This window comes from Salvia miltiorrhiza, chromosome 3 (assembly GCF_028751815.1).
Source record: "Salvia miltiorrhiza cultivar Shanhuang (shh) chromosome 3, IMPLAD_Smil_shh, whole genome shotgun sequence".
Classification (NCBI taxonomy): Eukaryota; Viridiplantae; Streptophyta; class Magnoliopsida; order Lamiales; family Lamiaceae; genus Salvia; species Salvia miltiorrhiza.
In genome coordinates this window covers 55,072,895-55,088,321 of record NC_080389.1, presented here as the reverse complement: position 1 = coordinate 55,088,321, position 15,427 = coordinate 55,072,895, and the positions used below count along the sequence as shown (strand labels likewise).

The window sequence follows — 15,427 nt, the reverse complement described above, 5'->3', positions numbered from 1 at the left end:
CTGAAACCGGAACAAATGGTATAATTACATTTCCTGAAGAACTCCTCCGATCCATCTCAACTATTAATTATAAGCACAAACCTGCAATTGAATCTGCATAACATGATATAATCATATATCTTCCTCTGTGTGATGGTCGTATTCTTGATCATGAGTAATATAGTTTTGAATGCGTATCTCTGTGTTGCTACTATTCTTGAGCCAGGCCGCCACCTCCAGCATGCTGGGCCTATTCTCAGGCTCCCCATGGGTGCATCTGAGGGCGATGGCGATGACTCTCTTGAGCTGGTCCCGGTCGAAGCGGCCCTTGAGCCTGGGGTCGGCGATCTGCTCAAAGGCGCCCTTGTCGAGGAAGGGAGTGGCCCACTGCACGATGTCGCGCTTGACGCCCCCGGGCAGCTTCTCCAGGGGCTTCCTCGCGCTGATGATCTCCAACAGTAGAATCCCAAAACTGTACACATCGCAGCTCTCCGAGACTTTCCCCCACATGGCGTATTCCGGGGCTAGGTAACCTAGGGTTCCTTTCACCCTCGTCGTCAGATGACTCACCCCTTCCGGGATCAGCTTCGCGAATCCGAAATCCGCTACTTTCGACTCCAATTCCGAGTCCAGCAGCACATTGCTCGCCTTTATGTCTCGGTGTATGATGTGAGGGTTCGCCTCGTGATGCAAGTATCTTCACAATAATCCAATCAATAATCCAATCAATTTCTCAACTTCACATTTTTGGATAAGATTTGAATTACTTACGCTATTCCCTCGGCCGATCCAATGGCGATGCTCATCCTTCGAGGCCAATCCAATAGGCTTTCGGGAGCAAGTTGTCCGTGTAAATGGGTGAGCAAGCTATGATTAGGCATATAATCATATACTATTAGCCTTTCATCTCCGCCGGCATAGAATCCTCTTAACCCTAACAAATTCTTATGCCTAACCCTACCAAGTATCTCCACCTCAACAGCGAACTCCATCTCTGCTTTCGGACTCATCGCCTTCAGCCTTTTTACCGCCACCTGCAACATCGGTATAATTTTTTTAGGGTTTCTCTTTGAGCTTTTCTATTTGTAGTTGAAGGGTGATGAAATTTAAGAAAATTAAGTAGTAAGAGATGAAATGAAATATCAATTGCCTCGACTCCTTTACTTGTTCGGCCCCAATAAACGCTTCCAAATCCGCCTTCACCGATTTTGTTATCGTTGTGAAAGTTGTTTGTGGCGTGGACCAGCTCTTTGAGTGTGTACATCTCCCATGGATAGTCTCTCTGCCTGCTTGAGCTACTTAATTTTTATATCAAAAAATTAACAAGAAACATCTTGAAAATTTTAAAGGAGCACTTAAGATTATAGACATAAAAGGATATATATCAATCAATAATAGAAGAAGTGAAGTTACGTACCTGCTCGTAGGTTGTTTCTCAATCGAGACGCAAAAAAGACATTTGCAGATAAAGTTCATCATGTGTCTGATTTCTGTGGATGAACTAAGCTGAGAATTGAAGGGCTAAGCCCACAAAAAAATGGAAGAGGTTAGGTGTATGGGAATCTAAAGGAGAAGGCAACAAGACGGCAGGCTATCGAGTAAATCAATGCCAAAGTTAATGAGAAGAGTTCCACCGTCAAGGACAAAATGCAGCCTTGGAAGTCAAGGACGACCATATAATAATATACTCCTATATCGTAAGCGTATGGAATATATTTGTTCATGTTTTCGGACCTTTTCAACATGACTTCACTTTCTTCTTTGTGAAATACCTTTGTTTATTTCACAAATTTCAGTTTTTATTAAGGGAAAATGCACTTTGCCCATCTGTCGTTGTTGGACCGTCAGGCCTGTGCAAAGTTAATTTTAGTCAGAGTTGAACATGTATGCATAGTTATTTTAATTAATTTTACAAGAATAAATACATAACCGGAAATTTGTATGTACGTGTTCGTCCGCACCATGTGGATTAAGGTTTATGAGTGATTTATTATTATTATTATTATTATTATTATTATTATTATTATTATTATATAAGATTAGGTTATATTAAGAATGCTAGCTTTCGTGAGAAATAAGAATACTGCATAAGTAAATATATAATGTTGCATAACCTATAATATAATACTGCACAAATTTTTACGTGGGCTCGAATCTTGCAAGGAGCAAAAATTTTATCTAATTAATTGAATTCCGTTATGCAGTCATTACAACCAGCTTATGCAAGATATTCAAAATCAGGTATTTTTTTTTTCCTCCAAATAAATATCAGTCATAAAATATATTAAATCACCGCTTATAAATCAATATAATTAAGATCTCATCACATATAGGGATCTCATTAGAATGCTCATCTATATATATACACGTGTCTTAACATGTCCAAATATTTAAAGAATACACTATAGTTAGACTCTACCTAAGCTCCAAGATAATATAATCTAGGTTTCTTGACAAATCCTGTGCTTCGGCTATGCAGAATTCTCAACTACAATCCAATTGTCACCTTGTCTTCGTCTAAATGGACTGGATGATATCATAACCCATAAATAATTTTATTAAATAAAGTTGTTTCATGTTAAAGAACACACAAACACACACACACATATATATCTTTATCTTTCTACTTTCAACTTCATTTATATTTAATATTAAAAAAAAAACTCATCTAACAAACCATTTAAAAATTGCCTAGTTAATAAATTAATTAACTTCCACACTTCTGATGGATGATGGACGAAGGAAGTATATATATTAGTTTAGTACCATTATTTTTTAGTAATATTAATTTAGCATCATTATTAAGAAAAATAAAATACTACATATGCGAAAAATAAAATATTGGAGTTAATTTAAATGTGTATATTAAATTTAGAGTCAACTTTTGAGATAGTCATATTAAACAATGAAACTCAATATTTGGCCTCCCATCTTAAAAACACAAATTTTGGCAATTTTTTACAATTTCGAATTGTCCTATCCTTAATTTGGGTGAACTGGATCGGATTGGGCGTGCGGGTTTGAGTGGTACATTTGGCACTAATGTTATCATTTGTGCCAAAAGTACCAATAGAAAGCAAAATAAAAAAAATTAAAAAAAAATACTAAGTAATTTGGTACTTTTGGCACAAATGAAAATATTAGTGCCAAAAGTACCAACATAAATAATTAAAAAAAACTAAGTAATTTGGTATTTTTTGGCACTAATTTGATACTTTTTGCCAAATGACAATATTAATGTCAAAACTACCAAATTTATTGGTATTTTTTTGTTCTAAGTAATTTGGTACTTTTGACACAAATTATAACATTAGTGCCAAAAGTACCACCCGCACCCAACTCGATTTGGTAGAGTTCGAGGGTTTTTTAGGACAGTAACTTAGATTGATTTGAAAATTAGGACAATAACTTTCGAATTTGTAAAAATAGGACACTAATTTTTTTTAAGAGTAAAATAGGACACTAATTAATAAGTGTTGCATCCGCAGGACATTTTTCGGCCAATTATCGGCCGAAAAATGTCCTATTTTTACGCCGCTTATTAATTAGTGTCCTATTTTTACTCTAAAAAAAATTAGTGTCCTATTTTTACAAATTCGAAAGTTATTGTCCTAATTTCCAAATCAACATAAGTTATTGTCCTAAAAAATCCTCTGACTCCGATTTGGTATGGCCAAATTAAGCGTAATACAATTGAAAATTATAAAAAAAATGACTAAAATTTGTGTTTCTAAAATAGGGGGTCAAATATTAAGTTTCATTACTCAATATCGCTATATGAATGCACATTCTCTTCAAGTTATTTGAACTATGTATGCGTCAACCTAGGTTGACCTAATTAATTTTGGGCGGGTTCTTTACCAAGCAAATTAAGATATTTGACTAACAGTCTTAGATTCATCTGCAGTCTAAACATGTTATATGTGATCATACTTTGATCCTGACCTCATATCTAATTGGAATTTTGGTTGTCAACTTGACGAGACTATGAGAAAAAATTGCGGCCCAATTAACATACTTCCTAAAAACACCATCTTTTAACTAAACTATTTGGGCCCCTATATGTCACTTGAAGTTATAGATCCAATTCTATATATTTTATTCTTCTACGCAAGACTTTGGGGACTCAAAAGTGAGAAAAATAATTAATTACCCTTTTCTCTCTATTGAAAAGTTCAAGGCCGACGGAACCCTTTCGAGCACAATAAGATCGGCCCGTTTAATCTATGTTAATATAAGAAATATCTTATGTATAAAGTATAGATGGCCTATTATACACTTAATCTTTTTTTTTTTAATGGAATTATACACTTAAAATTTAGAAATAATTATATTATAAAATAGCACTACCTCCGTCATGTAAAAATAGTCCTACAAGGAAGCGACACAGGTTTTAATAAAAATAGTTTTAATAAAAATGATTAAGTATGTTATGAGTGGAAAAAAGATCTCACTATAAAGGTAGTGTTAATAATGATAATTAATTGTATTGTGAATGGAGATAGAGTTCACATGTGGTAGATAGGTAATATATAGAGGGTTGGTCTTAGGTGCGACCGTCGCACAGTGTGCGACGGGTCCGCCTCGGCCCGCGCCCGACCCGGCCCGCAATCCAGACCCGAAATCCTAAATCCTAAATTATTACATTTGTTTATAATAATTATTACTTTTAATAAGCATGAAATATACATTTGTTCGCACAAATGTATACTTATATAAATATAGGTATTTTTCTTCATTTAATATACAGTATTATATTTTCTAAACCCTAAATTCTATAAACTAAACCCTAAACCCTGTAAACTAAACCCTAAGCGTGAACACTAAACCCTAAGTCTGAACATTAAACCCTAATAGGAGTATTTACTTTTAATAAGCATAAGATATACATTTGGTCGCACAAATGTATACTTATATTAATATAAATATTTACCTTCATTCAATATAAAATATTATACATATCAATATATATTTATATGAACAAATGTATATATTATGTTTATTAAAAGTAACCATTATTATAAACAAATGTAATAATTATGAGTATGGGTCAAACCCACGCGGGTCAGGAGGGCGGGTTTGGGCCGGGTCGACCCGTCGCACAGGTGTGCGACGGTCGCATAGGAGAATTAGCGATATATAGAAGGTAATCTATTGTGGGGTAGTATCCATAAATAGAATAAGACTATTTTTTGTAGACACTCCAAAAAGAAAAATTATGACTATTTTGTAGGAGTGGTGGAATATTTTCTCTCTCAGTCCTTCAATTGAATGCTCCTTTAATAATGGCACGTTGTGACGTGGATGTTAAATTGATTAAAGTGGAGTAAATATTCCAACTTTTTATGGGATTGTGTGAAATTATTTTACTAAAAATAGAAAGGGGTAAGAAATTGGGGACAAAAAATGATATGAAATTGGGGGATTGAGAGAGTATATGCATTATGCATATTCCCTTTAATTAATTAGTTGTAAATTTTCATGAAAAAATGAGGGATAAAATAATATGTTCTTTTAAATCTCTTATTTCTTTTTTTTTTTAGAAAAGATAAAAACAAGATAACCATTTCTTCTTCCGCTATTTTAGTCTAAGAATGAATAATATTATCACATCAATACAGCGCGATAATACCATTCCTTATTAAAATGAAAAGAAGCAAGAAAAAAATGGTGAAATGAGAGAAAGAAGAAGACAGACTTAAAGGTAGAAAAAGATTGCATCCCTTATTCCTTATCATAGCTACAGAAATTTATTATAAAGGATAATTCATCGCCTTTCTAGCAAGATTTGATCCAGATCATTTTTTAGCAGAGTAGCCTCCACAAATTTGAGGATTTAACTACTAAAACAATATATAGAGAGAGGAAAATATAATATATGAACAGTTTTTAATATTTAGATTCATCAAAATCTACGATTAATTCATAATTTTATTGGATGAATTTTATGTTCGAATCTTATAAATAACGAAAATTTTAATTTTCACAATTTTGATATTTATACGGAGAATTTATACGTATTTTTCATAGAATTCATATATATCTACATACGATTTTTCTCTATGATTAAATCTCAACCGTTAGATTATGGCTAAATTAATGGTGTAAATTTATTTATTTTATACTCGAGAGAAAAATGATACGTGTATTGACTTAATAATAGAGTGGTTAATGTCTAAGGTTATAGGTCTTGGATTTGAGTCAATCGCAGCGCGATGTTTAAATTTATTTATTTAATTATTAATTTATATAAAAAAAATGGGAAAGGTGGGAGAAAATAAACCTAAAACTGTAACAAATGCAACCAAATTCAATTATTAATTAAACTAGACGGACACAATTGATCTTTAAATTAAAATTAGGAGTAATTTGTAATACCTAATTATATTTGCGTTAATTAGTCATTTCCGTGCATAAGGTCGCATGCAGGAATACATTATACATGCATGCATAAGATAAATAGTTGTATGGATAAGATTTAATTATGTGAGATTATTGCGTAATTAAAATATGTAAAAATTAGGGATTCAAATTTTAATTGTAACTAGTGGATTAAATGGATCATGGGTGATTATTAATTCTTAATTCTCATTAAAGATGTAAATCTCATTTTATCTGCATTAATTAAATCCTTCAATAAAATGAGAATGGAGAAATACTCTAAACCTTTTTATCATAAATATATACAATAAATGCATCATCTTGATGGATGAATGCAGTATTTAGAATCGAATTCTTGAGGGAGCGAATATTCTATTTGTTTTGGATGAGTTGAATTTATGAGTGAATTTATTAATTTATAAAAAAATACATTGTTGTCACCTTCTCAGTATTTTTTTTTTATTTTTCACCACATTTGTTCATTCTCATTTGATCTTCTTTATAAGAAGATGTTCAAATAAGAACCACAATAAGAACAACTATTTTGAACCATTCGATCATCAAGATCTACGGTAGATGCATTACATAAAATTACCAATGACACTTTTAATAACATAAACTTATATTTTCTTAGAGTTCAAATTTTTTGTAAGTCACTAACTTAGGACGCTTTGCAAAATTAGGCCACATTTTTTCGAGCCTGCAAATTTGAGCCATTTATTATTAATTTCGGCATAACTAATTATAAAAGCAAATTAATAATGTGGCTCAGTTACGCCGAAATAGCCCGATCGGTCCCAAATATGGCTCATTTACGCCGAAATTAATAATAAATGGCCCAAATTTGCAAGCCCAATAAAATGTGGCCTAATTTTGCAAAGCGCCCTAAGTTAGTGGCCTACAAAAATTTTGAACTCTATTTTCTTATAAAAGCAAATGATACTTTATATTAAAATAAATGATACATTACCAATGACACTTTTAATAACATAAAATTATACTATTAATATATGCAAATGATATTTTTAATAACATAAAATTATAAAATTAAATGATAGTTTGTATAAAAATAAATACTCCCTTTGTCCCATATAAACATGCATAGTTTTCATTTTTCGTTCGTCCCATAAAAACATGCAAGTCCATTTATAATAATAATTCTCCTACTAAACATCACAATCAATGTGAGATCATTTCTCCACTCACACTAAACTTTATAAGATTTATTCAAACTTGTGTCGTCTCATACTATGCATGTTTTCATGGGACCGGTGGAATAATACATTACAAATAACACTTTTAAATCAAAACGATACTCCCTCTGTCCGTCTTCAAATGGCCCTAAATTTTTCGGCACGAAGATTAAGGAATGTGTGATAAATTAAGGTGTAAAGTGGTGGTGGGACCATCCAAAAAGTAGTGTTAAATATTTCTAAATTTAGGTTAGGTCATTAATTTGAAGTGGGACAACCCAAAATAGAAATAGGGTCATTTGAAGCGGGACAGATGGAGTACTTTTCAGATGGCCGAGAAGGGTGGGGTCAGAGTGAAAAAAAGAAGTAAATCGGTACCAAACCAGGCGAGCTGAGCCGGACATGACCTTCCGCTCCGAATCCGAATGTATATGAGAATTTCCCTAGATAGATCTATAGATTATTGACTAGAATGGGCAGAGCTATATTTTGAACTGGATTTGGCACGACAGTCTTGACAAAGTTTCCTTAAAACAAATTTGCATGATAAGTGGAAATTTCAATATTATGTCTGTTTTGATCGAGATGAAAGAATAAATGAAGAGTGGGATCCTCGGTGTTCGCTTCGAGATATGCTTATTTCCTTCTCTATGAGATGTTCTATAGATCATGGAAAGAGCCATTAATTAATACAACTAATTATTTGAGTGAACTGCAGCATGTACTTAATATTCAATAACGTTTTTTTTTTCTCTATTTGAAAGGTCAAATAAAAATTTATTCATTTAACATGAGTAGAGTACAAGGGGGTCTTAGTTAATTAGCATTAAGCTCTGCCTCTTCGTTGTGTCCATTCAATGTGTAACCAGCAAGCAATGACATGGCTATTGTCAACCCATATTTGATTTAAACATATATAAGATATTTTTTCCCAATTGAATTAATGGGCATAAATTTCACTTAAATTAACAGTGACAGTCCAAGATATATGGTAATTAAGTTATGTAAATGAAAGAGGACTTATTAATTAGGTGAAACCCACATTGCTCCCCCTCCCACAACTGACGACATAAGTATTAATTTTTGATTGTTACTATATATGAATAACATTAGGGTAAAGAAAAATAAATCTTTAACTTTTAAAGCCTAACAAGTTAATTTCTAGATCAAAGTTTAAGGCCCATAACACCAGTATGCATTGATGATCCCATAACAAAATAGGTAATGTATGACATGATTTGTTAATCAATAACAAATGAACAGATCAAACCACTATCGTCTCCATGAGCAAGAAAAACAATGCCAAATCAATGCTGATCCCACTTATGCAAACTTACTCGAATAACTCTTTCAACAGCTCATAAAAATGATGCAAGAATCTTGCATCATACTTGATCACTAAATTTGTCAATATTACTCGTCAGCTTTACTTGCAGCATCTGGAGATCGATACTCGGACTAGTTACATCCTAAAAATGAAATGAATATATATATTATTAATTGGAAATAGCTAGGATTTATTTAATTATAACATACGCGTACCTCAGATTGGATGGTGCAATGCAACCTTCCATCAAATTTGGTGCAATTACAGTGGACAACATTGAGGCCTTCATCGAGCAGCAGCTCGAGGATTCTCGATAGGTGAAGGCTTCGCCCTTCCGCCAAGATCAACACCTCGACGCCGGCCGTGCATCGCTGAACCCTTACTGTAATAGGCAAAGCCTTGCTAGAACTCCCTCTCTCTCTCAACAAACCCTGTTTTTCATATTCTGGCGATTTCTTTATGCTATCCCTCTTCATTTCCAGCTGTCTAACTTTATTCTGCATATACCTTATATACTTTGTAGCCTCATGAATTTGATCTGATGCCGACCGCATGCCCTTGAAAATTTTAAAAAATCATGAAGATCAATTTATGAAGTGGTAGTATAATATTAAATTTAATGTTATTCTTTTTGTGGTTTACCTTGATACACTTGGAAGGGAGGACTGAACGGAGAGAGGCGTGAAGGTCGGCCATTTCTTTTCTCCTTTGCCTCTCAATTTCTCTGTGCACTATTTTCTTATCCAACCGCTCACTGATTCTTGCGCCTTCGATCTCTTGTAATTTACCTGCAATTTTATTTCCTTTATGGTTTTTTACTTCGAGATTGGTTGGATCATTGTGAAATAAAATTTGATCAAAACCGACGTCCCATATCGAGAAATCTGGAACACTAATTGGAATTTCATCTTGTTGTCTACTGTCTCTTTTCATGTCGGTTTTATTCAAAATAAGCACATATAGAGGGAAATATGTATTATGATTTGTACTTGGTATGATTGATATATTTAAGTAGGTATTACTCAGACATTAGGGATTGATCTTTCAAATCTCTAAATATAATTAAGTAAGTAATCCAGTATTTTATTGATATCACTATTGATTTGGCGAATGTCACGACCGGACCTAATTAAGGATAATTAAGCCGGGGAAACCGTGACTAATGGAGGGAGATTAGAAGCGGGATAGAAAGGGGAATAATCAAACAAGAAATGATCGCATTTCATCATTGTTAACAACATGGATATTTATAATATAACGGAGTTTTAGTCGTATAGACTCAAATAACTAGTAAGTTCGGATAACTCCGACTTATCCAAAATAGCATAAAACTTCTGAGTACGCAGCGGAATAAGGTTCTGATTACATGTATGAAGACATGTAACCCTAGAGTTCATTAATACATAATAAGACAAAAGAATTCCGCTCGTCACTTCATCACCATCGGCAGCTGCTCAACCTGCACATTTAGAAATATATGCAGGGCTTGAGTACAAAAGTACTCAGTGGGCACGTATGCCTAAGTATAAAAATACATGCTTCAAAACTGTAAATTGTCATGCCATCATAAACAGTACAGCAAGGGAGTTTTTCGCTAAAAGGCCCAAGCTTACTAAATTCATTTGTGATTCTTAAAGTTCGACTGCAGTCTAAGTTCTGTAATCTATCATATCTGGAACTGTGTGCCGGAGAGGTGGCCACCTCTCACGGTCACTTGACCGGCCAACCCGCTAGATGACTCACGGTCACTGGTGTACACTAGCCCTGACAGGATAGCTATCAACTGCTCAAGACCCGAATTCGATTACATGATAAAAGCCACATCAGATAGATATCATACTGAAATTGAAACATTTTATGGCAAGACAATATTTGAAATAACTTCAATTAATTTAGTCATGAAATAACTTGCTTGAACGTAACATTTAAACTCATTTGATATATATGAAAGTAATGCCCACCTGATAGTGATTTTCTGTGATACAAAAGCTCCTCAACAGATTATCAATCTCGCCCTTGACCTTTATTACGAGAATATATGTACATATATAAGATATTTGCTCGAATAAAAATCCTCAAATGAGAATGTATATTTAACTATGCATGATCCTTATGCATGAATTATTATTCTGAAATAATAATCAGGGAATTTCTATTGTTAATCCAGGCTATCGGATTTAAACAAAAGGTAAGTCTCGTCTCATGAAGCCGGATAATTAATAAAAATTAATCCGTTCTCTTAGGTTGTTCTAATCCGCCAATTAAATAAACCCCGCTCCTCGTAGTCAATAGAAAATAAATAAATACTTCAACTTATTCGCTTTATAACCTCATAATTAATCGTGCTTAATAAATAGGAACAAGTAATATTATAAGATTAAATAATTAAAAGGCTCAACATAAGGCAGCCTAATAATTAATTAAGTAGAAGTGGGCTTGAATAATTAACATGAGAGGCCCAATTGAAATAACTCATCGGCTCAAGTAATTAAATAAATCTTGGCCCAATAAATAAATAATTTGATTAGCTGGGCTCAATTAAATAAATCAAACGAGGCCCAACGAATATAATATAACAGCCCAATTAAAATAAAATAGATGGGCTTCAATTTAAATAAATTCGGCCCAATAAAATAATTTAATAGAGGCCCATCTGAGTAAAATAAATAAGGCCCAATTGATATGAAATAACCAAGGCCCAACTGTAATAAAATAATCAAAGGCCCATATAAATAAATTCAGAGGCCCAATCAGTAATTAAAATCGGCCCATATAAATAAAATCAGAGGCCCAATCAGAATTAAATAACAAAGGCCCAATTACAATTAAAAGGAAAAAGCCCAAATATTTGGCCCAACTTAATTAAATTTAAGCCCAAGGAAAAAATAAGTGAAAGAAGCCCAATTAACATACACTCAGTTCTCTCTCTCTCGACATAATTCTCGTCTCTCTCTCTCGGTCACACTCACACGCACCCACACAAAATAGATCTCTCTCTCTTCCTCTCAATTCTCATCTCTCTCTCTATTTAACAAAACAGTCGAGCTCTCTCTCTCTATTTCTTCCTCTCGTTCCAGCCGAGGCGCCGCCGTCGCCGCTCCGAAATCCGGCGAGTCAGCTTCTGCCACGCCAAGGTCCGACGCCTCCTGTTCTTCTCTTCTCTCTAAGCAAACACGCTCTGCTATCACGCACGCCTCTCTCCATCTCGCTCTACCTTCAGCCGAGGCGGGTGCCGCCGCCGCTCCAGAATCCGGCAGGCGGTCGTCGACTGGAAGCAGCTCCGTCCAACCTCGTCCTCAATTCCTCCTCCGAAGTTCTCTCTCTCCCATATCTGTTGAAGGAAACAAAGAGGAGCCCTAACTTCTGGAAATCGTTGCCGCGTTCTGGTCTCGGCCGCCTCCGTCGATTCTCCGAGTCCCGACACCGCTGCTGTTATAACTTCTTCTCCGGCAAAGCAAACTCGCGACGGCATTTCTGGAGATCCGTGAGCGCCCGTCACTGTGCTCAATTTCCGCCGAGCAGAGGTCCGCCGTTGCTGCTATTTTCGGAGTCGAAGGTTCGAACCACGCCTCCAACTACAACTGCTGTTTCGCCGGGTCGCGGCTTGGAGTTCTATCGCCGGACGTCGCCGCTTGGGAGCGCCGCCGCCAGCCGCTGCTGTTAACAGCAAGAGTCCGGCAGCCGCCTCTCCCGGAGCCGCCGTCGCCGTGACTGAGCAACCGGCGAGCAGAACCGCTGAGGTCTGTACGTGCGCCCCTCCGACGCCGGTGAAAGCTCTGCCGTCGCCCTTGATTCACTGAGCAGGGCAGTTGCCCATTCCCTCTCAGAAGTTAAGTTCCCTACTCTCACTTTACAACTACTACGTATGGTATGAATTGTCTGAGGTATCTTATGTACATGGTTTATCAATTGTGAGATGGTAAAGCTATGGTGTGAAGGTCAAAATCTGTTAAAGGTTATATGTTGCTGGTTCTACATGCTGCTATGTTCATTCTCACATATTGGTTTGGTTTCTATTTCGTCATGAATAACACATAAAACTGACTTTGGTTGATTGCTATGTCCATTATGTAAAATATACTCATCTTCTACTCTGTATTCTTTATCCAAAGTGTGTTTGATGGATGACGCGTGAACTGGAATTGAAATAAGGGAGTTTAGTATTTACCTTGTAATGTGTTTGAACTGGGTTAAGCTGAGGAATTTGTTGAAAAAAAATCTGAAATTGAATTGTATATTGTTCTTCTTAATAATTGTAGGCTAAACAAGAAGTTGAAAGGATTTGCTTCAAGGCTTACCTCTTCAAGGTACAGTTTGGAGTTGGAGGAAACTCTCTCTCCCTTTCTCAGCTTCTTCAGCACGTTTTAGTGAGGGAAGAAGAGACTTGATGGCTGGAACAAATTTGTGTTGCTGCATAATTGAGTGGTGGGGAAAATGGTGGTGAAAGTGGTGGGGAAAAGTGATGATAATGGTGTGGAGAAGTTGGGGAACAAAAGTTGATGGAAGAAAAAGAAATAAAAAAAATGTAGAGAAGAATTAATGATGTATTTTCTATATCTCGGTGATTCTGTAACTGTAATAAAATACTGGCTTCGATTCTGCTTGATACTGTATTTACATAAATCTCGATTTCGACATGTGATATCTCGCTAAAATCTATAAGTTATAAAATGAATCTAAATTAAATGTGTAATTACCTAATTATCAGTAGTAACTATAATTTTTATGTAATTTCTTTGACATTATTTTATTTATGGTATATTTAATTAGAATCAAATTCTCTCTTTTTCCTTGTCTCTTTTTTTTTCGTTTATTTTGGTAATTTGTATATAACTCTCTCTTTCTCACTCTTTTTTGTTGTCATGACATTTATTATGTTGGATTATATTAGTCAATTTTTTATTTCAACTTAATCTTGAGGATTTAAATGCGCTTGTATTTGAATTTTGACACACATATATAGGCCATGTTATGTACATGAAAGAAGTCAAAATTTTTGTCAATGTTTTTGTTTAAATTCTTATTCGTCATTTTTAGTACGTACGTATATTCATAAATATCTCAGTTAATATTCAATAATTTGCCATGTTTGTTGAAGTGTATTTTTTACATATATGATACAAAATTAAAATTTTAAATAATGTTATTTTAACCACACAACATAACTTACAACATTTTTTAAGTTACTTATTGATCTTTAAAATTTTAAATAATATTATGGATTCTTAATAGGTGTATTCAAATTTAATAGTAACATCATAGTTATTATGATCTCAATGTAATAATACGTTGTTCAGTAGCAATTCATACGATATTCAGTTTCAAACCTTTAACATTCATCAAAACCAACTACAATATTCCAAAATTTATTTGTTCGAGTTTAAAAGTGGAACACATGATAAAATTATTATAAACAAATTAATCATGTTTCAAATTGTGCATAATCGTAAGTCATTGCACACCTAATGAATAATATTTAATATGTACTGAATACGACTATAATACAAGATGCACATAATCAGTTTTAATTATGCACTGAATACGATTACAATAGAAGTTGCATATAATATGCCCATGTTCCAAATTGTGCATAATCGTAAGTCATTGCACACTTATTCCAAATGCCTAATGAATAATGCATAATATGTACTGAATATCACTATAATACAAGATGCACATAATCAGTTTCACGCACTGAAGACTACTACAATAGAAGTTGCACAAAATCAGCCTTACACTATGATGATATGCTGATAAAACATTAGTTAATTTTAAACCTTAAATACATGTTGCATAATTCTTTAATAGTTTCAAGTATGAATGACATAAAACACATAGACTTAGAATTACAAGCATTTTCAACAGGAGTCATTAAAATGCTGTAAATGATGAAAACATCCAATCATGTATATAAGCTCCTTATACCGAGTCTATAAGAACCAAAAGTAAAAACAACAGCATTGGCATATTCCACCATTTCATCAGTGATAACCCCTCAACCGAGTAAGTTCTTTCGCCCAATCTTTCACTTCAGTAGAGAAATTAAGAATATACATTGAAATAAAGAACACTACTGAATGTATAAATAAATTTACAAAAATTTGTTATAGAAATCGTTTTGATTTACAACAATTTGTATATATTCAACAAATGTTATTGAATATATATGTATATTGAAATATTATGGGGCAAGTCATAGAAAAAACTTGTTACACATAAAAAAATACAAGAATCTTTGTCATAACATGGTCATTTGTCCGAAATTTGCATAAAGGTATCGAAATTTTGCCAGCAGCAGAGCTGCCAGCAACATTCAAATTCTAATTCACAACGGACCTGTCCATCTTCTTCTCGAACTCGGCATTAAGATTCCTATGTTCAGTACTGATTTCTCGTGTAAATGGGACGCCCTATATCAGGCGACAACCTACAAGAAATCCTACATTGCTGGAAGAAGGCTAATGCATTTCCTCCAACCATACCAGAGCAATAACAAAAAATGCACATTCATAACAAATAGCAAGGCTTAAAAAAAGACATAATTAGC

The 15,427-nt window shown here is 34.2% G+C and overlaps 2 protein-coding genes across 2 annotated transcripts; both read right to left on the bottom strand.

Moving 5' to 3' along the window:
- On the bottom strand, positions 1-1,622 carry LOC131014513 (PTI1-like tyrosine-protein kinase At3g15890). Its single transcript, XM_057942507.1, has 4 exons — positions 1,397-1,622; positions 1,130-1,274; positions 751-1,013; positions 1-676 (listed from the first exon to the last, which is right to left on the bottom strand). The coding sequence occupies exons 1-4, from the start codon at positions 1,456-1,458 to the stop codon at positions 112-114; spliced, it is 1,035 nt and encodes a 344-aa protein (XP_057798490.1). The 5' UTR covers positions 1,459-1,622; the 3' UTR covers positions 1-111.
- Positions 1,623-8,629: 7,007 nt separating this feature from the next.
- Positions 8,630-9,902, bottom strand: LOC131014512 (transcription factor bHLH36-like). The gene is made up of 3 exons (XM_057942506.1): positions 9,523-9,902; positions 9,096-9,437; positions 8,630-9,022 (listed from the first exon to the last, which is right to left on the bottom strand). The coding sequence occupies exons 1-3, from the start codon at positions 9,811-9,813 to the stop codon at positions 8,939-8,941; spliced, it is 717 nt and encodes a 238-aa protein (XP_057798489.1). The 5' UTR covers positions 9,814-9,902; the 3' UTR covers positions 8,630-8,938.
- Between the last annotated feature and the right edge of the window lie 5,525 nt (positions 9,903-15,427).